Here is a 22,377-nt window from a genome sequence, read left to right on the forward strand (position 1 = left end):
TTTTGATTTCACACCCAAGTAATATTCAACAATCCCCGACTAAAAATGAAAAAAGAGAAAACAATGCAGCCACAACTACAGCAAAGAAGACAGACCTGTGTCAGTGCTTCTTGTGCATATAGTTTTTTCCTCACTGAGTCTTTAATGTTACAGAAAGTGTTATTCTGTGGTCCACAGGTGGACATGCTGCAGTGTCTTCAGTGTGTGGGGGGGGGGTCTTCCATCTTACCATGACACTTCAACACCTCAATACACGGCAGCGTGGGGCGTGCAGGTGTCGAGTGACGGGTGAAAAAGGAGGCGGGAGGCTCCACACATCAAAAAGTAACGTTGTTCGGGTTAGAAATGTGAGGTTTGGCGGTTTGGAGCGCCGGTGTCTTTCTACTTCCCAGGCTGGATTACAGGAGCTAAATAAATCCGCTGTAACTCCGGGGCGGAGGGAGGGCGGGCCTTTTGTTCCATTCATCGGCACTTTGCATTAGTCACCGCACTTCAAGGCCGAGGTGTATATCATTTTACTGTAAGATGGTCCATTAAAGGCGCTGGAGGTAATTGAGCGGGTCTTTTTAAAAAAAGCGCTGGTCTGTCATTATTTGGGGAGTGTGTGTGTGAGTGACAGAGTAAGAACTGCACGTTTAAAGTTCCTGTCTGAACTTGCACACAAAGCCAACGCAAAATCTCAAGTGAACGCAGAGCCGTTTCCGTGGCAACAAAACGGGGGACACACGACGACACTGCACCAACATTTTGTCCATGATAACGATGGTGTGATGATACAGTGGTCCTCTACTGCAAGACAGGAAGAGGAAAAGTCATTCTTCACAGTATTTGTATTTATTTGGGTTCTTATGCGGCAATTTACGAGCCAAAGATGCATTTTTAACCCCCTAGTGGTGGTATAAATAATGGCAATGACTTTTGCTGGAGTACTTTACATCAACGCCGTGATGGAGAAGCTCGGCGAGAAGCTCGGCGACACTCTGACATCCTGACACGGGGGCTAAAAATGGTCCGAGAGCAAACATGTGGGTGTTTATAGACCACTGACAGAGACGTGTGAAAACTGCACCCGGTATTAAACCGTCTAGTCGTCGGTGTTTGCCACATTTTTCAATAATCCCAAATTACACACGCGGGCTGACATCACTGACTCGCCGGATTAAAAAGGATAAAGATCTCGTGCTGTATTCCTTGAAAGTTTTGTTTGCTTTTCTCTCAGTGTAATTCTTAAAGAATAACGGTGAGTCATGGACTCTGAACTCTGGCACGTTTACTCACTGTAGCTGGATTTAGTTTTTTTCCCCCCACAGTTAAAAGTGTTTTTCTGTGATAAACTAATAAAGACCACTTCAGGTTTTTGTACGAGCAGAGATGAAGCTGCTGTGGTTCAATCACACACACACACACACACGTCACATCTTGTTTCCTAATATGCACGATGACAAGGTTCTTCTTTCTTCAGTTCATTTGGAATAGATGGAGTTTCACTGTGTTCCTGTTTGGCCTGTGGCTCTCGGTGATAACTTGACTCACACCTGAATAGACCTGCTTCACGTGTCACGAGTAAAGAAAATAATATCATAAAATCACATATAGTATATAAACGTTTGAGAACCACTGCTCTAGCTTGATACATAAGTAAATATCAGTGCTTAAAGTTGATATACAGTATGAAAGAAAGGTGTTGTATTAAGATCTAAACCGACTTTAGCGTGTCCTCACAAATGAAGGAAAAGTTCAACTGAACAACTGGCTTCACTGGGAACGATGATGCATTTTCATTTGTGGCCTGCTATAAACACTATAAACCACTGTTTATAGTGTTTTTGGTCTGTTGCTCCGTCCACTGAAACCCGGCCAATAACACAGCTCTTGGCACATCAACGCCCGGGGACACCAGCAGAGACCAAGCAGAAGCTATAAAAGCCTTGGTAACCTTTTAAAAAAAAAAGTCTGGAACAGAGGAAAAGAGAAAAATACACTTTTATCCACTGTTTTTACATATTTGACAATGAGTCAGAGGATTATTGTAGCGTCTGAATTCCGCAGCCTGCTGAGCCAATGTCAAGGTTTGTGTCGTCCTAATATTTGCTCGCCGTGTTGTTTGACCTTTGGCAGAGGTCGGCGCAGATCACAGAGAGGTCGCGCAGATCAGACTGAGGAGCAGGCTTTTGTGTCACATTCCTCATGTGGCCCTCAGCACAGAGGCGATGTTTGTCTGTCTGCACAGAGGAAAGCACTGAAAGTACAACTCTGGTTTGTGCCTCCAGGGAACGACGGGGGGGGCTGGGGGGTGGGGGGCAACTTTGACTCCGAGTATGTTCAAGTGCTGAGCTTCTGTGGCTACATTTGACCAAAACAGATCCAGTCACCTACAGGATTTCAGTCCTTTAGTTACACACTGGTCGGAGTCATGCACCCGTTTGTATTTAATGTCAAACATGTCTTTGTAATGTCCAGAGTGCCACATTCAGGAGGGTTTATTAACACACTCTATAATCACTGTCAAAATAAAAGATGTTTGGTTTTTGTAGCCTTGTACTCTGGGCCGGGGTCTTGCTTTCTGTAAGGTGCCAAATTTCATCAACGGCCCAAATAAACAAAGCAGCAAGAGCATGCATTTTGTGTTTATGTTAAGCGAAGGTTCCCACACCTTGGTTGACATTGAATTCAAGGACTTTCCAGGACAAACTCCCTTAACTTTAAGGACCAAATGTGCTGACACAGCTTAAGATGGGTGGGCAACTTGAAAGAGGCGATTCGTCCATGGCCATGGTCCATCTTATTCAAAGCCAATCTTTGTAGTGAACCAGAAATCTTGGAATTTTTATTTCCCAGGCATCACGTAATTTGTTCTCTCTTGCTTGATGTTACTCCCTCATGTTCTCACGATTCTCACGTCAACGGCGGAGAGAGACAAAAGACAGAACACAACATTTGTTCTGCGTAGGCCTCGTCTACGTACATCAAGCAATGCAGGGCATGAAACAGTAGGTGGCGGCGTAACAAACGAGGGAGACATTTACCTGAATATTAACTTCTTGCACAAAATCCAAGCACTTTCAAAAACCCATGTCTATTTAGGGCAATACTTTTTGGTGGATGTTGACTTGTTTTTTCCGAATTCATATACTTTCAAGGATTTCAAGGACCTGTGGGAACCCACTCTGCAGTCTCACCAATTCTTACAAAAAACTTTCAAGGGTGTTGACTTGTTTTTTCCGAATTCATATACTTTCAAGGATGTCAAGGACCCTTGGAAATCCAATCTGCAGTCTCACCATGTCTTACAAACTTTCAAGGATTTCAAGGACCTGCAGTCTCACCAATTCTTACAAATTGCACTATTCAAGGTTGGATTCAAAGTCAGACAAACAAAACAAACACTTTGTCAGAATTGTAACAACTATTTATTGTCTTGAAGTATGTAACAAAATAGTCGCTATTAATAAAAACAGCATTTTCCGCTTTGTACAACTAAGAAAAAACCAAAACGTTTCCAGACAAGCAAACTAATTGTACAAAAATAATGGTAACATCGATACACAGTAACAAAAAAACAACAAAATAAAAAGAAGATAAAAACGATAAAGAACAGAACATCCTCACGTCAGTGTGCAAACCGTTTATACAGATGGACACGTGCCATTTCTTTTTTTTCTTTTTTTGTAAGGCAACAAATCCAGATAAATTATTTTAAATAGCCTCTATCTACACAAACACACTCACACACTCACACAGACTTTCGCGCACACAAACACACAAATCAACCTCAAACAAACAGCGAAGACAAAACAGAACAATAACTTATCTGCTAAAAACAGCAATGGACATACATGATAAAGCAAAATTATTTTTATATATATATATATATATAAAAGGAAACCTCCCATTTAAACATCATTTTCACTGGGTTTGATCAAGAGTTTGGGAGTTTGGTTGCGTTTTCTTTTTCTTTTTTAAGACATGACATGTCACACTATTTACAGCTCATGCTACAGTAGCACTAAGAAGTCCATCATTTCAAAAGGAATATGGTCGTTTTTCTTTTTTCATCTGATCAAATTATACAACAGCAATGAGGTAATATTTGTACGTCAAAGATTGTTTGTTTTTTTTCATCTCTCTCTGAAGAAAAGGCACACAATAAGCCGCATCAGTCATACACTTCATACTAAATAAAAGACCTATCCGGAGAATACCGACTTCACTTTGTGCGGTGGGAGATGATCGACGCTGACATAGCACACGTGTTCTACATTTGACATCAGACTGTACCCGATTTTTTAGTCCACTTTCATTCCGATATTGGATAGATTTCTTTTTTTCAAAAACTTTCTCAGAGCTTTCAAATTTCCTTTGCTGCCTACACTGTAGGCAAGAGTCAATAAATTACATGTATTTATTTACATCATTTCAATTAGAAATCCTCAAAAGCTGAGGGAGATAAATCTCTTCAGTGACAAGGGTTTTTAGTTTGAGAGAGGGAATATTTCACTGGCATAAGAAAATTTCTTTTTTTTTGTCTAAAAAAAAATGATTCTGTTTTGAGCAGATCATTTCTTCCATCTCACCCTGAGAGTTGTTCATTTAAAAAGACAAAATCAACAAAGCCCAGTATATGTGTGTGTGTTCCAAAAAATAAAACTACCTAACCTTATTGAAGCTTCTTAGGGGTAAAATGGGTCAAATCTCATTCCTGTTCCACTCTTCCACATACAGTACATGCATGAACACAAACGCCAACAACTTCCATCCCACCTTATCTTTTAACTTCTCAATTCCCCAAAAAAGTTTTCCTAAATCGCAAAAGTCCTTAATAACAAATGGTCCTCAAAAGTTGTGTCGTTCAGGATCTACGTCCTGGCAGATGTGGTAGAGCAAAGGGGAATGTTTCATCGGTTCTTTCTTTCTTTGGAGTGTCCATCCAGAAGATAAAGTAGAAAGACACACAGGTCAGAGAAGAGAGGTAAAGTGATAGATTAAGAGACAGAGAGAGAGAGAGAGATGGAAAGGCTTGGAAGTGCATAGTTGTCTATGGGGAGCTGCGCCCACATAGAGGTGAATGAGGTCTTTCAGAGAGCAGGAAAGCAGGCAGAGCCGGGATAAAAAGGTGTTGCTGTCCTACTGGCAAAGCTAGAGGGCCTGTTTTCTTTTCCCCCAGCTCACCCTGCCCATGTGGATGCTAAGGCTGAAGGAGAAGGCGCTCTCTGATCCTCAACTGGCAGTCAGCCGGTTGGTACGCTGCCCAAAACCGGCTTCAAGTTACCCTGAGGCCGACCACATGCCCTTTACCCCATTCAAGTGTGCGTGCCACAGAAGAAAGAGCTGCAGAGATATATCGGTCCCTGGACTTTGCATCAGAATACATAAGTTCATACTTTATACAACAACAAAAAAAAGGTGCATTCCTCAGAACTTCCACGCCACGCGTTTATGCATCTGTCAAAAGAGAGAGAGACACAATGTCAGAGGACGGCCGTGGACAAGAATTCAAGGTGTTGCGTTTAAACGTTGGTTGACATGACACCAATCCTTACCTCTGCATTCATACTTGAGGTCAGAGAAGTAAACCATCTCTTGCGAGAAGACGAAAAGACCTAGCCTGCCGCCCGCGTAGGTCTTGTCGTAGAGGCTACCAGAATCGGCCATGATCTTTTTGCCCTCGTACATGACGACTCTGTGAAAACGCAGGAAACATTTGAGCTTGGATTTCAGACACATGTAGGGTGCAAACGTCTTGGAGGACGTCAAGAATGCAGACATGGACCAACTGTACTTGCTCGAGTTACCAAGTTCAGTTGCGTCTATCTACTCTCTTGAAGATACAATGGCCTGGAAGACTGAGAACCTTCACAGACTATTCAGAATGATGTGCCCACCTAATATGTCCTGTTCTCGGCCTGTGGATCAGATGCCATCTGTAGGCAGTGAAGTCTTTCCAACCGACATTCTTGGGGTCATGCCAGAGAGTGCGGACCTAAAGCATGGACAAAATACAGAAATGGGGTTATCTTTTTACAACTCCCTGAAAACATTTTTACAAAATCAACCACTCGAAGATGAAACTGCCATTGTCTTACCTGTCCAGGCGTATTCCCAGTGTGCCAGAGGGCATTTCTGAGGTGCTCTCCTGGACCAGTGGTGGAATTGACTACTTTAATGGACAGGCCAGAGTAACCCTGGGCCTTAGTGGGTTTATTGGACCAGTAGGTCTGTGTGATCTGCTTCCACATCACCACGTAGAACCTGGAACTTGACTGGTAGCCAAACACAAAGCCAGCGTAATCGTCGTCCCTCTCTGTGTTGATGAAGAAAGTCCCACTGAAGTCCACCGCATTGAACTCGTGGTACCCTGAAGAAGGGGAATCAAGTTAGGGGACAGTTCCCAAAAAAGACTGTTTTCACAATTCTTTAAACAATTGCACACGTGCTACTCACCAACAGCGATGCCAGGGTCACAGTTGACGGTCTGGACAAGCTCTTTGCCCTGGTGGCGTACTACCCAATTAGGATCAATCTGGGAGGTGCCTTTGGGATCCAGAGGAACCATCTGGAACTTGCGGAAGTCTGTTTCGCTAATGCCAAAGTTTTCCGGACACACGTCGTAGATGTCAGGCACGTTGTCTTGGTCAAAGTCATGTTTGCAAACATCTCCACGGCCATCACCTGAAAAACACAGTTACAAATGTATTATAAAACAAACCTGTGAGCTTCATCACTGCATCTGCTTTAGGGTTGAAACATGGCGTGGGTAGCTTACCATCTTCGTCCAGTTGGTCGGGGTTGAAGGCCAGTCTGCAGTTGTCCTTTTCATCAGGAATGCCGTCATTGTCGTCGTCATGGTCACAGGCGTCTCCCTTGCCGTCCTTGTCGTGGTCAGCCTGATTTGCGTTGGGGATGTATGGGCAGTTGTCCAGATTGTTCTGATGTCCATCCTCATCGATGTCTTGGTTGTTGTCACACTTGTCTCCCACACGGTCGTCATCTGAATCCACCTGTGATGGTGAAACGTTTTTTTGGTGTTAGAGTTAAAATGGTGGTGAAGGAAAGATGGAATCCAATCACTTATGTTAGCTTGGTGAAACTTCAGGTTCCCTCATCTCTCCTCACTTTCCTTTGCCTTCGTCTCCAATCCTTCTGCTTTCTACACCCTCAAAGGTCTTTTATGGACCGCCGTGACAGAAACATGTTGTTTTACAGCCTTTTTGAGGGGTTCGGGTTAAGGAGCTTGTTGGTATGGCTTTTCTACTTCTGCACTTTACTTTTATTATGTCTCTCTTTTTTACTCTCCTTTTAACGACTTCCTTTGACATTCTATATTCTGTTGTGAGTTTTATATCTGAAATTCTTTCATCTCTGTTACTGTTTGTGCCACTATCTTGACCAGGACTACCTGGAAGAAGAGATCTTGTGTCTCAATGGGACCTTCCTGGCTAAATAAAAGATAAATATCTATCTATGGAAGTTTCTAAGCTACTGATAATCACACGACTGTTTCGCTTCCCCATGTAAGTTACTTGTTGAGTATTAGTGGCATCCACAGGAAAAGGCAAATTACACAAACCTTGCGCAATAAGAAAAAAAATAAGGCCAATGGGACAAATGGAAAGACATTGGGCTGAACGAATTTGGGTTGGTGTACAACAACAAAAAACAAATAATGACGTGCCCAAGACACGGCATGCCTGTAAATGCAGTGTGCAAGTCTTTAAAATAATAAAATGGCATAGAAATGAAATTGGATGCTCTCCACTTTCCCACATCTTTCTTCTCGATCTCGCTTTTCACGCAACACATTCATATTTGTCAGTGTAGCATGGCACAGGTGAACTGAGCAGACCCGTATTGCACAGACAGGGCCTGGACCACAGCCCAGGGCCAGTCAGGGGCCTCCTTCCCCACATTAGCCAGTGAACGTCAATGGGCCATTGAAAAATCCCAGCCCCCCCCACCATGCCTTATTTAACTGATGTGCCCTTGAGCTGCGCACGGGATTTACTCTACCTTTTTACATGGCGTGATAAAGCTTAGACAGCAACACAGGGCTAATCACCGAGGCTTTCGAATGAAAGAGAGAATATATGCTGAGCTATAGAGAAAATAGTGGCGATGAATGTGGACCATTGTTGGTGAGTGAGGTGGAAGCAAATGGAAAGAAAGACAGTGAGTGTGTATGCGTATGTGTCCACACACCTGATCGGGATTATGCTCCAGAGGGCAGTTGTCACACATGTCTCCGACTCCATCCAAGTCTGTGTCTCTTTGGTCAACATTGTACACATAGGGACAATTGTCCTTCTCGTTTAGAATACCTGGGGGATGGAAAACCAATTTCAGATATTTAAAAAAAAGAAGTTGGGACACTTTAAAAATGCACGTAACTAAAAACCATTAGTTGGGACAGTTGGGACTGAGATGGTTGTGCGAGTGATACTGTTTTGGAAGATTCCACTATTTGCAAACGACCTTGTAACAGGTAAGGGTATCAGGATTAGGTATAAAAGGAGCACCCACTGAGGCACAAGGGCTCAGTCTCAGCAAGCAAAGACGAGTTGTGGCTTACTGCCTTGTGCCAAACTTGGCACAAGAGGGAATTGACAGTGAGTTCCAAGACAACATTTCTCAGCTCAAGACTGCAAAGAACTTAGGTCTTTCACCAATGATGGTTCATAATATTGTGAGATATTACTGGAGTCGGAGGGGAGCCAAGGGCAAGGGTGGTAACAGCTGCTGCATGTGCATGAGCCCTCAGGAGGCATGAGTAACCAGTGAAAACAATGCAAATCCTTTCTTTGTACTTTGGGTTTGTATTAGGGCTCAAATGAACCGCAAATTACAGATTTGAAATATTATAGGTATTCCACATTATCTGGAAATGGGGTTTACACATGGGAACATACAGTGGCGGCTGCTGGTCTTTGAAACAGGGGAAGCTTACTTCAGGCCCAGGTATTTATACATAAATTCTTACATAAATTCTGCAAAGAATAACTAAAATAAGGAACAACACACTCATTATGTACAGCTGAAATGCTATAATAGTGTTTTTGTTTACAGTGTATATGTACAAATGAAAATGGGCTATATTGAAGAGCAAATGACACACAACCACCAGCTATCTGTCTACATACGTCTCCTCGCAAAGTCCACACAGGACTGTTGTGTATGTTTCTGCAACGCTGTCAATCAAAAACTGGTTCCGCCTTTCAGACAGTTCCTCCAGTCCGCACCCTCCCTCTGCTGCATTGACTCCCAGGGGAAGCTGAGCTTCCATGGAAGTGATGTTTTTTGCCACAGTTGCCCGTGAATACGAAAATCACGTAAGACCATCCGTCATGCGTGATAAACGGCTGATTCTGAACAAACTAGTGACGAATACAACACAGTGCATATCTGACGGCATTTTAGAGGAAGCTGAGCTTCCCTGGGAACAAACTCACCATCTCCGTCAATGTCCACAGCACAGGCGTCTCCCTCTCCATTGTTGTCTGTGTCAGTCTGGTCTGGGTTGCTGTTGTAGGGGCAGTTATCGCAGCGGTCACCCACATCATCACGGTCATAATCATACTGCCTGGGATTGTAGATGAATGGACAGTTGTCCTGTTTCATAAAAAGCACAACATAAAGAGAGTTATTTTGCCGCCTTTGTGCGAGTTCTGCCCATTTACGGAGGCAAAGCCACGCAGAATGAAAGCTGCTTCATTTTTGGGCGTCTTTTTTTTTTTTGCTGGGATTAGCAAACACAGTGCAGCTCCTTCAGAGCCGTTCTTCAGTTGTCAGAATTTAATGGAATTTGAGGTTTTGGCTCAGGGAAAGGAGAAACATTTGCTTTCCTGCTGAGCCTCCCCTCCCTCTCTCCCTCCCTCTCTCCACCTGCCCTTTTATTAGACAGCATGAAAGATGAATGCAAAAATCACAGTCACACACACACACACAGAATCCCTTGTGCCCTTTTATGGCCACATTTGCAGAGGTTTTTGCTCACCCTGTCGTCAGGAATGCCATCATTGTCATCATCGCTGTCACAAGCGTCTCCAATGCCGTCCTTATCGTAATCTTCCTGCCCAGAGTTGGGAAGGTTGGGGCAGTTGTCCTGATAAAATGGACAAGGTCAGAAACTCAGTGGTTGTACAAAAACCGACAAGCAAGTAAATTCAGCTCTATGAAATGTGCAGTGTGTAACATTTAGGTGGTTTTATTGGCAAACATTGGATAAGTGTATAAACGCTTTAAGATCATTTGATTATTGTCATTTAGGGCCTTGTACCGTCCTAGTTCTCTGCTGTGGAATCTGCAGTCTCACCATTAGATGTCACTAATTCTTACACACGGGGCCTTTCAGTGACTTTGCCGCTGCTCCAGAGTGACCCACCTTTTTGCAGTGGTAGGTGGCGTTCTCCACGCAGACCAAGTCGGCGTTCGGCCATCCGTCCAGATCCGTGTCCTCTCCGCAGATGTGACCGTTGCCAGCAAAACCGGGCCTGCACTCGCAGCGGAACATGGGCTCGGCGAAGTGTCCGAGGTAATTGCAGCGGGCGTTTTTGTTGCAGTCGTGGCTTCCGTCGAGGCAGGGGTTGCGAGGTGTGCACACCTGAGGGACAGCGAGGCACAGTGTGAACAATCGGTGATCAGACGGTCGATTATTCATGGCCTTCTGCTCTCTTCTGTTAAGTAGGGCCCGGTCTTGCCCTGGGGCGACGCATGTGGTGCCTTACACAACCATTCTTCTTATCAGTGTTTATTTATCGTGCGTCTCATCAACTTGTATTTCTTCCCGTCAGAGCGTTTGCTTCTTTGCTCAAGACTGTACTTGCCTGTTTATTAGCAGCAGCTTGCTCCACACCTTTGCCAAAGGGCTGGGGTCCTGAGTAGCGAGCAGGGCAGGGAAGACAGTTGTAGCCCGGTTCTGTGTTCTCGCAGCGGTGCACACCGTTGAACTCGAAGCAAGTGTTTGGCACCTCTTTGCACTGTTTTTGGGGGGGACGGGACAAAAAGAGCATTTGAGCGGAACACTCGTCGGTCTCCTTCCCGACAGAAAACAAACGTCAAGTTTAAAAATGTTTACCTCGTCGATGTCTTTACACTTGATGCCGTTGCCGGTGTAGCCAGCGGGACACTTGCCACATTTCCAGGAACCATCGGGGAAACTGGTGCACTTTGCTCCAGCAAAGCACGGGTTGGACAGACATCCATCTAAAAAAAAACCAAACTGGGTTATTATGAATCCATCATTTACTGTGAGTCTTTCAGGTGAAAAAAAAGCAAAATTACAAACGTCTCACCAATGGGACAGGCTTTCTTGTTACATTTCTGGGTGTCTTTGTCTTCCCCAATACACTCTTTGCCACCGTATTGTGGCGCAGGATTATTGCACAGACGTTTTCGAGTCTGATCGCCGCCTCCACACGTGAGACTGCAGGTGTCCCATGGAGACCAGGGCCCCCAGTTCCCATTGACTGAGAGGGAGAGAGAGAAAACATGTTTAAATGCAATCCCTGCCTTACAGAATTCATAAATGCTTCCATGCAGTGAACGCTGGATGAAAAAAACTCACTGGGGCATGAAGGCATCTGACATTTCTTGGTTTCACGGCCCTCTCCCGCGCAGTCCTTGCCTCCGAGCTGAGGGGTGGGCGAGTTGCAGAGGCGGATGTGTGTGATGACACCAGAACCGCAGGTGACCGAGCAGGAAGACCAGGGTGACCAATGGCTCCAGGCGCCGTCCTGCTTGACTGGCGGCCCAAAAAAAAGGAAGGACAGGGGGTCAATTATCGGGACGAGGAAAACTGGAGTGTTTACAATAATGGATGCAGTCTTGGAGATAGGAAGCAGTAAGCCACAAGGGGGCGACTCCACTGGTTGCAGAAAGAGCTCCATTTAAAAGAGTGTCTATCTCACTTAATTTATAATGAAAGGCATTTTGGTCCTTATCACTAGTTTTAGTTCATCATTAATTGAAATTGAGGTCATTAAAAGAAAATAAACAGTGCATGACACTTGTGAGTTGATACCAGTGTCACTGACAGCCGGTCTCATCCTCATCAGGTGTCTGTTTGCAGGTGATGCCTTTAATATCTTTTACGTACAGTCCATCCAAGCAGACGTTTTGCGTTGACTCACAGCGTTTGTCGCATTCCTGCAGGTAGCAGTCGCGGGTCTGCACGGAGGTGCCCTCGCAGTTGTTATTGATACGGTCGCAGGAGCGCCCGCGCTGCTGGATGCCCCGCCCACAGGACACGGAACAATGGGTCCATTCAGACCACAGCGACCAGCCGTCCTCTGCATAGTCACTCGCTGAGAAGGAGGGAGAGAGAGAGAGAGAGAGAGAGAATATGAGCGCGAGCAAGAGGGAGACAATAAAAGAAGTATTCCAGTGAGGCGGCACCCCCTCACAAACACCCCGCAAGCCTAAAAAAAAGGAGTAATAGCGCGGATTTAGCTGTGGCTTGGACGGAGAGAAGGCCTTCTGTTGAGAGGGAGGGCAGAGACTCACACACTGAGAGAACATGTGGAAACAGAAGGAGCCACTGTCCTCGGGATACACAGGGATGCCCCATCAACTAATGTTTTCCTAAAGAGGAAACACATTTTACAAACACGGCCCTGGGTATGTAATGACTTCAACAAGTGGCTGAGGTCGGGATAAACGTCGGCTCCCCCTGTTTATTTAGCTTTTAGGGAGGTGCTGCAGCCAAACTTGCATAGGTATGAGGAACATGTCACTTTCCCTCACGCGGGGAGAAGGACTCCACTAAACAGCCGAGCAATTTTCCGTCCCGCTCCAACCAATTTAGCAAATTGCAGCCGTTTTTAAACGTTAAGCTCCAATGATGTTTGGAGCACAAAGCGCCTTATGTTCCAAACACATAGGCACCCTTTCATTTACTCGGATGTTGGTGCAGTTCAATCGTCGCTGAGATGGACGCGTTTTCTCTCGCATATAAACCTTTACATCACGGGGAAATACTTGTGGCTTCTTTTTTTTTTGTTTGTTTTTGTTTTATATGGCAAATAATCCAGAAACGGCTCGCACGGTGAATGAAGCGGTGTTTGAATCGTCATCTGTGAGTCGCATTTAGACATTGCGGGGGTTTCGCGTAACTGCAGTCACAATGTGCTTTTCCTACGGCTTTGCTGGTTTCGCCAGAGAACACAGGGGAATGCTTACGTGTTCCACAGCGGGGGCAGCACTCTCCATCAGGAACTGTAGCATTAGCACAGGGGATCAGGGGGCAGGAGATCTTGCGGCACACGGTCGAAGAGTTCTGCACAGACACAGACGTTCAATCATTTGTTAAACACAAGCACAGATATACAGTAAAACACCAGTCTACCTTTTATAGACATGCACTGTTGTAGTTGATGTTATTACTCTGCCAAAACCACCTGATTGAGGGAGCATTTGTGTGTATACACCAGCAGCAGAAGGACATTTTACACATTTTATTTGTGTGTTTTTAGTCATCCTTCGTAATGTAACAGAGACCTGTTTATATTTAAAAGTGGTCCTTTCAATTCTGCCCAGATACTGAACCGAATCTCCCTGTTGCTAATGCGGCGTTGATTGTGGCGTAAACCTCCATTTAAATGAGCGAGCGCCGTGAGGTCATGATTTATATTTTAAGTCTTGGTCCAGATCCGTGGTACCTTCTCACCATGTGAGTCACCACAGATTGACCACCATGCCCCGACATTAAAGAAACACCCCTGCAGACAAACACCTGCTCTGCTCTCTGGGTCAGAGCAGCGTGAGGATGAGGCCACAGCTCTAATCATGGAAGTCGGTGTCACCGGGAAGGAGCCGACCTCACTGGGCACTGAGCGTGTGCCAGCGCAACCTGTGTGGGCGCACTGTAAATAATTCAGGAAGCACAGCTGCCTCTAACTATGCAGCTCACTGAGCGAGAGGAGAGAGGAAGTCACGTCGACTGCGGCGCAGAGGAGGAAATCAGGAAGTGAAGCTGATTAGTGCCCACATGAGGCGCTGCCTGTTTGGAAATCTCTTTTTTTCCCACCCTGGCTTTAAACCATGGAAGCAACCACGAGGCACCTATGGAACAACACCTGCTGTCAATCACACTGGTGCCATCTTTCTCAATCTACACTCCTCTAAAAACAGACGTGATGTTCTCTTACAGAGGACGTGAAAGTAGGGATTGAGACCATCACAATCTACAGAAGGTAATTCCTGATGTTATAAAATCGAGGGAGAAGTAGACCATTCCAACTGAGTTGAGGAGTCGCCCCCTGGTGGCTAACTGCTACTTCCTGGGCTTCCCTTTTCAAACAGGTCTATGAAAGAGAAGCAGAAAGTAAAGCCTATCCGTGGCCACGTTAAGTTGTTTTTGTTGTAATATCTATTGTAAAAATGCACTTCTTTCCCTTGGCTTTTAACACAATGTTACTTTTCCTCATTGTCTTTCATGGATTTTGAAGTGACTGTACTTTTTTTTTAGGGAGGGGCCAACCTTGTGGTTGGACCGTACAGCGAAATGCATTCCAAATACAGTGTTTTGCACCTGATCCCTCCCCCTCCTCCCCCTCCTCCTCCTCCTCCCCCTCCTGCTTGTCAGAGCCAAGGACGGGTCAAATTACCAGCAATGTATCACTTAAAGTCTGGTCAAGTTCCTTCAGGCTGCACTCGAGATTAACTTCAGACAACAGACCTCTCATTAGCACGGGGGGAGGCTGCTGGCCTTCTGCCAGGCCTTCACGCCACTCATTACTGACCAGAGCCGCTGAGTGGCGTTCAGCATGTGCGCCTCTGCGCCGGTCGCCCTGTGTGCACGAGTGCTCAGACGAGTCAAAAGCGAGATAATGGGAGATCTCACCTGACAAGTGCAGTGGGTGCAGTCGTCGACCGTCCACTCGTCTTTGTTCTTGTGCACGATGCCGTTGTGGATGCAGACGCCGTTGTGGATGGGGATGTAGTCTCTAATCAGCTTGTTCTCAGCCGTCTGGGGAGGGAGGGAGGGAGGGAGGGAGGGACACACAGACGTTGTGATAGTTTTATTGTCTCAGTGACTCAGCAAATACCACCATACCTGGGAACCACATTAAAGAATAATGTGACAACTGAACACCTTGATAACTAATAGTTAAGATGTGCTTGTCCTTACAGGAACGTATCTGTACGATTGGTATTAACTAGAGCTGAAACAATGAATCGATGAATCATTACTAAACTATTTTGATCATCGATTAATTGGTTCAAAGCTTTTTTCATGATTAAAACAAGATTTCCGATGGTTTAAGCTTCTTAAATGTGAGTATTTTCTTCATTTGTTTGCTCTGCATAACAAATAAAATCATTAAAAGTAATGACATTTGAGAGCATCATCATTTCCAGGTTTGACGAACACTGATCCAACATGTTTTAAGGTTTCCTGATATTTAAAAAATATATAAAATAATCGTTAGTTGCAGCTCTAGTATTAACCCACACACACTGTCTCTTACCAGCTGCCTGAGTTCATTGGACAGTTCCTTGACCACCACACCGAGGCCCTTCAGCTCCTTGAACATGCTCACCAGGTCATCGCAGGAGAAGCCACACACCATCTGCAGGTCTTCACAGGAAGGAGCAAAGGACATCAGTCAACCGTCACAACTCGTTCTCCTCTCAGAAAGTCCACAGATTTGACCCGGACTACACACTCACCTTTGGTCTTGTGTCCAGTGTAGTCTGTTCTGATGGCGGACGAGCCGTTGAGGTTCTCCAGGATTATGGTGTCAGACGTAATTGCTGGGAGAAAAAAAAAGAAAGAGAGACTGTTCTATGAATCACGTCACATATCTGCACACAGTGATTTATGACAGAGAAGTATTTATCCTGAATATTATACATCCCACAGTGCAATAAATTATCATTAAAAGTTATTAGTTTGTAATTATTGTATGCACTCGAGCCCTTCTACAGATTAATATTAACCTGGCATCTCTCTGTGACAAGTGATAAACAGCTCCCCGGGCACTTTCAGGCTTTTTTCAGCCTTGACTCTAGGCTTGTTGGGACTTGGTGGTACATGAAGCAAACTGTGAGCCAAGGCACAGGGCAGTATCTATCTATCGGCTGTGATTACTCACAGCGTTGGCATCCTTTGTTGCGGAGGATGGCATCCAGCGTTGTTCCAAACACAAAGCGCACGTTCTGAAGGACCCCCTGCAGAAAGAAAGCCCGGGGCAAGATGAAATCAACCATGTCAGCAAAAGCACAGCCTGATATATATACACAATCTGTCAATTTATGCTGAACTACTATAAATCATCATGCGTTTTTACGCATCAGTGCGTTTTTACGCATGATGGCACCAGCCACATTTGTGTTCTAACTCTCTAAATCTCTATGTCTCGTTGCCCCGCGAGCTCGCGCTCGCGCTCTCGCTCTCGCTCTCGCGCTCTCACCATGAACCTGTCCTTCACCGCTCCTTTGCCAATTCTGAGCTGCGCGCTCGCCGGCGTCTCCTGCGCCAGGATGCTCTGGATGGGCGCGTCCAACTCCGCCGAGTTGACCTCGTCGCATCCCGCGTACAGCACCGCGCGGTCCTCCTGCACGAACAGCGTGATATTCTTCCAGTGACTCGTAGCCAGGTCCACATCCTCGATGGAAACCACCTGCTGCTTGTTCTCGGTGGAGTAAACTATGTCCAAGGTGTTCGCCTTGCCGTTGGAGACGATCTCGAACACGGGTCCGGAGCCGTCGCGCTTCTCCACGGTCAGGAGGCTGCCCCTGGTGTGCTTGGACTGCTTGAAGTTGAGCAGCAGGAGGAAGCCCCTCTCGGCGTGGATGGAATCGATCAGGTCCCTAAAGGCGCTCTCGGGGACCGGGGGGATCAGGTCCGGGTTGAGGATCTTGTAGGCGGGGCTGTAAGGGTCGTCTCCTTTCACCAGAGTGACCCCGTGGTTCTTCCTGGGGACTTGGATGAGCTCAAACAAGTCGTACACGCTGTTGTCGTCTCGGCTCTCTGCGGATAAAGAATGACAGGCACTCAGGCACTTGTCTCGTGGAACCCCCCCTCTCTCTCTCTCTCACACGCACGCACACACACTCTGTTCTACATTTTTAAATCATAATACATAATATTTCAAAACTCGTCATCATCCAAACTCACCTGCGATCCTCGCGCTCTCACAGCGCCAAAGCATCAATAGCAAAAATATTCCTGTCAGCTTCATGATGATGAATCACCTGCTGCTGTGTCACCAACGACAAAACAAAACACTCATTATATTTGGAAGCAGAATCATGAACGCACTCAGAATGTCTCCTTCCACTCACCTGTTCGACAGAGAAACAGCCTCACACAAAACAAAACAAAAGGTAATAAAATCCCACAGGAAATGTGCACAAAGTCCACTCAAGAAAGTTAATATGTCCCAGTGCGAAAAAAAAGGGGGGGAAGAAATAACTGAAAATGAATTGTGATGAATTAGTTATTTTTTCTTGATGGAAACCAAACGTGTCCTCACTGAGTGTTGGCTGCTGAAGAAAAATCTCCCTTTTTAAGCAAAGAGTGTGGACAAAGTGCTATTTAAATAGTTTGATGCCATTCCTAAGAAATGGGCTCGTCCAATCAGGGAAAGAGGGGAGAAAAAAGGGAAGAGCTTATCCTCTTAGTTTAGAGAGAGAGAGAGAGAGAGAGAGAGAGAGAGAGAGAGATTGTGAGGGAGAGAGAGAGACATTAATGGAGCAGTGTCTCCTCTCACTCGCGTGCATCCATCACTCCTCTCAGGGCATTTCCATCTCAGAGATTCTCCACAACGCAAATGAAAATGACCGTGTTTTCTTGACAAACACACACACACACACACACACACAGTTTCTCTGGTATGCACATGTGAAAAGAATTCCCCCAAAAAAGTCACGTAAAAGTTGCTCCTGTTTTATTTCACCAGGCCTCCACACTGAAATGACTGAAATGATTCCATTATATGAAATTATACTGGAGCTCCTATACGGCATCCGTTTTGCCGCATTACACCTTTAATATGATCACGGTGTCCTCGTGGCCCCACCAAATCATCGACATCTGCAACATATTTCCGGCGTAATTCCACATGACGCACACGTGTGCCTATAATGTTTCTGTGAGAGACAACGCCAGCAAAAGTTCAGCAAAAAAGAAATGCAACTTTGAATTTTTTAAACTCTGCCTGTTGCAGTTCCACCTCTGACCGCTAGGAGCCGACGTGCTGTCAGTGGAGAGGCGCCCGAGGCAGGACGGGGTGCAGTTGTGCTGCAGCTCACCTGGGACTGACGCTTACAGTAGATGCACACTGACATCATGAACAAGGAGCAGTGCGCTGCTTATTTAACATCATTGAACATTAAAAAAAACACCTCCAACTCTGCTCTAATGGAATTCTGAATGTAAAAATAATGTTAATGTATGTGAAACCCCTGATCAATGCACACTTAAAGCTTCTATTATTAAATGTTTCCACATGGTGAGCTCAGAAATGTTGCAAGAATTCATATTAACCTACAATAATATGGTTGTTAGTTAATCATTGAGCTGTGCAAGCCCTTTAATTGAGCCCTTTCCTAGTGTTTAAGCTGATGCTTCGTTTTCTATATGCCGCAGGATCATTTATTAAACCACTGACTAACACAATTACTGTTAATCTCCGTGTTACCTGCACTGACTCACGGTGAGTTGAATACATCGTCTTGAACTTCCACTGTAAATCTGTTGGCACTTTTCCCAGACACGAGCAGAAGTCGCTTTTCTGGAAGTCATTCACGTCTGGAACTGATTCATTTCTGTAACATAATCCGTCAGGCTGCTACTGGCTCCTCTGCACGCTGTGGTGTGGTATGGAGTTCATACCTGTCGTGTGTTACCAGTTTACCAACACGTCGGGAGAGTGTGCAAACATTCACCAAGCGTTTTATGGCTTTAAATAGAAATAGTTTGGCTTTTGTTGCCATAGAAGAAGAAGACTTTTATGACGTGGTAACGCAGAAAGTCAGGCGTGTGCGGTGTCATCAAGGGATGTCCCGATACAACTTTTTCACTTTCGATACGATACCGATATTGCAGCCTTGAGTATTAGCCGATACCGATATTGATCCGATACAATATCAGTACGAATCATACATACTTTATTGACTTATTTTGTCATGTGGAATGTTAGAATAGGCTTGATCAAGTGATATTACTTAAACAGTAGTCTAAAAACTGACCCATTTATTATTAACCAGTGGGTTACATCCATTTTAAACTTCAACGTAAGAATATTGGATTTTTTGCCATGTTAACGTCATAGTCTATGGTTAATTTCATCAGGAGGAAAGTACCAAGTGCTCATGGGGGTGTTTTCAGAGCACCCGTGTTTCACAAGTAACAGCGTGTCCCCTGTTTTCACTATTTTGGATTAGCCCAATTTAGCCCAGGGTGAGTGACTCGTGCCGCAGGTAAACATGGAGCCCGAGGACTGACCCCGCAGACGTACAGGACACATTTAAAACACAAGGTGGCGCTGGTTTATGAAATAATGTTGTTTTAGCAGCACGCCTCAGCATGAGCTAGCATGGTGCTAATGGCACTCCGATATAATCCGATATGCGTTTTTTTAGCTGATATCGGACGGATATCCAATATCAATATCGGATCGGGACATCCCTAGTGTCGTCATTAGATGACACTAGAGCCTCTCACACTAAAATTAGGAGATATAACCCGGATTTGTTTGAACCTGTGTAATACTGTGTGTCCATCATGGTACAGTGCGGTGAGGTTTGACCTGGTAACATCCTGGGTCAGGCTTGTGTTTCGACCTTTTATGACAACATTGAACGCAACGCAACCGACAACATTGGACATCCAGGGACTCTTCTTTCCCTGCTCAGTCTGTGGCTGTTTGTCTCAACGAGACGTCGAGCGTCGCATGAGAATAGACTGCACGCGTTTGCCTCGACTTCCGTGGGATATTTCTGTCGCCCACTCAGCTGACCATCGTCAGAACCATCGTCGCGAGTCGTGACCACTTCTCGATAGAAGGGTGCCAAACGAATGGAACGGTTGTAGCCGGTTATTTTTGGTACCATTCCTAATGGAAACGCAATGAAAAGACATACTGTACTGTACCGAACTGAACCGTTCCACTTGGTGTGGATGCTTACGTCTGCATAATGCCAGTGGCTGTTCTGCTCTTGTGACGTCACAAATGCACGTGACACAAAATGAACACACAGGAAGAGGAAAACGACAACAACAACAACAACACTAAAGATGTTGCGATACCATTTCTTCCCTTCTGATACTTGTGCTGTGAGTATCGCCAATACAGAGTACCGATACCGATACCAGTGTGCTATAAAAAAAAATATCATACTACGCCTGCATGACTGTGATATGATTATCATTGGTGGTAACTCCTACTCACTTGAACTTCAGGACATTAATTCAAAAGGGTAAGAGGAGGACATTAATGTCCTCCGTCCTGTCCCGTGTAATTACACGCCATGTTTTGACCACCTGCTGAAGGTAAACAGCTCCACCTTCGATCAGTAATCACAGGCAGTGACAGGGAAACGTAAGCCCTTCACACACCACACTGTCATTTATCCACTGTGCTGCCTTTTATACGCGAAGCTGCGGCTGTCAGCGCGATGAGCGTCAGCAGACAGGTGTGTGCGCCGCTCCCCTGCGATGGAGCCGATAGCCTGAGGGGTCCTGAGGTCACGGCTGAGGTGACTCCAGTGGTGCCTGTCAGTCTCTGTCTTCAGATCAGACACGCTGATGGAGACTGTGGCGAGTTGTTCCCCGCCCGGGGACGCATCAGCCGCAAGCTTTGACTTCTGCACGCTGGGATGTATCGTGGAAGATCAGCAGGTTTGGGAATGCGCTGACCTACGTGAACACGTGGTCTAACTGCTGGTGTCAGATCTGGGAGCTTGTTTAAGCTCATTTAAGGCTCGCGTTAGTGTTGGCTTGTTGTTTTGTAAACTCGCTACGTGAAGAGGAAAGAACACGTGGTACAAAACAAGCGGAGGAGGAAAAACTTTCTGCCGTTTTTGGCCGAAGAAAATATAAATAAAAGTATCAAGGAGAATGCTGACACACACACACACACAGTGTGTACAGTAAACACACACACACACACACACACTAACAGGTTTGTGTAGCAGTTTTTCTCTGGGCATTTGGACAGCCTAAACAAAACACTATCCATAGCCAGTTCCTCTGAAATTCTGCCTCATCAGGACCAGATTTTTGGTCTCCATGACAATTTGCCGGTCCTGATAAGGTCAGCGTTTATGCTGGAAAAGGGTCATAAAAGTGTACACACACACACACACACACACACACACTTGCACGTCATCTTCCTTATGACCCTATTTCTCATGTTTTTTGCTACATGTCCCACAAAAATGAGGGGAAAGAGAGGGAAAGAATGCAAATCAGGAGAAGAGGGAAAGGGAAAGTACGAGGGAAGGAGACGAGGAGCGAGGGCGAGTCGTGACAGGAGAGACGTTTCAGAACACACGGTAAACGTGCGACTTGAAGAGAATGCACACAAGACAAAATCAATGTAGCATTTACTTGCACACACAGGAAAAGACGTTGCACTGACTAACGTCTCATGACAGCTGACGACATTCTTCCTCAGCCCTCAGCTTCAGGTCCTGACCCGCAGACCCAGGCCTGAACTCTGGCTCTCCAAAGCCCTGAACACGGCTTCCAACTGTATTTCATTCAAGATTTCCTCGTAAAGATAAACGTGATACCGCAGGTCATTTCAGGGTTGTGTTCTGTTGTGCTCGACGTTGACTCGAAGCCGTGTCATACTTAGTTGGAAAGTGGTGCTCTGTGCTAAACTGATAGAGGATGAACTCACCATTGGTTTCTGAGGTATGCCGGGGTCTGACGGGGTTATTGACTTGACTAGTCCAGTTCCAATTCCTGATTCTGAGTCATGTTTTAAACTAGAAGAAGAAGAAGAATGTAATGACCGCAATCTGCTACCACTTCATGAAGTTCTGAAGTTAATCCCACGCCCTATACTTCCAAATTAAACTCAGAAGACGTCACAGGGTCTTTTTTTCACCACGTCCTAGTTGCACTAAATCCAACATGACATAAAGTCTGTATTTGCTCTTTTCCTCATTCATCACAAAGATGGAGCTGATGATAGCAGAAAAGGAAAATTGGGACAGTTGATGAACGCATGAACGACCAGAAAGTAAAGAAAATAAAACATTTTGGTAATTGGTTAATGATTTATGCAGTAAAAATGCCAAGTATTTGCAGTGTGTAGCATCTCAACTCAGGATTTCCTCTGCTGCATGTCACACTAAAATGAATGTCTCAGATCAATTGAATTAATCAGCTTAATCAATAAAAACACTTAGTCCATGGGCAATAACAGT

The 22,377-nt window shown here is 45.3% G+C and overlaps 1 protein-coding gene across 2 annotated transcripts; it reads right to left on the reverse strand.

Moving 5' to 3' along the window:
- Nucleotides 1-3,391: 3,391 nt before the first annotated feature.
- On the reverse strand, nt 3,392-17,512 carry thbs1b (thrombospondin 1b). Of its 2 annotated transcripts, none has more exons than XM_044049162.1 (23): nt 17,281-17,512; nt 17,114-17,193; nt 16,407-16,966; nt 16,089-16,164; nt 15,664-15,747; nt 15,462-15,571; nt 14,834-14,959; nt 13,171-13,267; nt 12,123-12,296; nt 11,558-11,734; nt 11,286-11,459; nt 11,069-11,196; nt 10,818-10,970; nt 10,376-10,594; nt 9,989-10,096; nt 9,444-9,603; nt 8,197-8,315; nt 6,764-6,998; nt 6,442-6,669; nt 6,084-6,355; nt 5,883-5,980; nt 5,541-5,680; nt 3,392-5,442 (listed from the first exon to the last, which is right to left on the reverse strand). In XM_044049162.1, the coding sequence occupies exons 2-23, from the start codon at nt 17,175-17,177 to the stop codon at nt 5,435-5,437; spliced, it is 3,510 nt and encodes a 1,169-aa protein (XP_043905097.1). In that variant the 5' UTR covers nt 17,178-17,193; nt 17,281-17,512; the 3' UTR covers nt 3,392-5,434. The 2 variants fall into 2 exon arrangements, with proteins under 2 accessions (XP_043905097.1, XP_043905096.1); XM_044049161.1 differs by having other exon boundaries at nt 17,114-17,196.
- Between the last annotated feature and the right edge of the window lie 4,865 nt (nt 17,513-22,377).

This window comes from Solea senegalensis, linkage group LG17, assembly GCF_019176455.1.
Source record: "Solea senegalensis isolate Sse05_10M linkage group LG17, IFAPA_SoseM_1, whole genome shotgun sequence".
Lineage (NCBI taxonomy): Eukaryota > Metazoa > Chordata > Actinopteri > Pleuronectiformes > Soleidae > Solea > Solea senegalensis.

Excerpts from the sequence above, each read along its gene's own strand:
- thbs1b (XM_044049162.1), bottom strand. The coding sequence starts at position 17,177 with ATGAAGCTGACAGGAATATTTTTGCTATTGATGCTTTGGCGCTGTGAG. Across the intron at positions 6,670-6,763 it reads CGACCAACTGGACGAAGATG|GTGATGGCCGTGGAGATGTT; the intron begins GTAAGCTACCCA and ends TGTGTTTTTCAG. Across the intron at positions 5,981-6,083 it reads CTGGGAATACGCCTGGACAG|GTCCGCACTCTCTGGCATGA; the intron begins GTAAGACAATGG and ends TCCATGCTTTAG.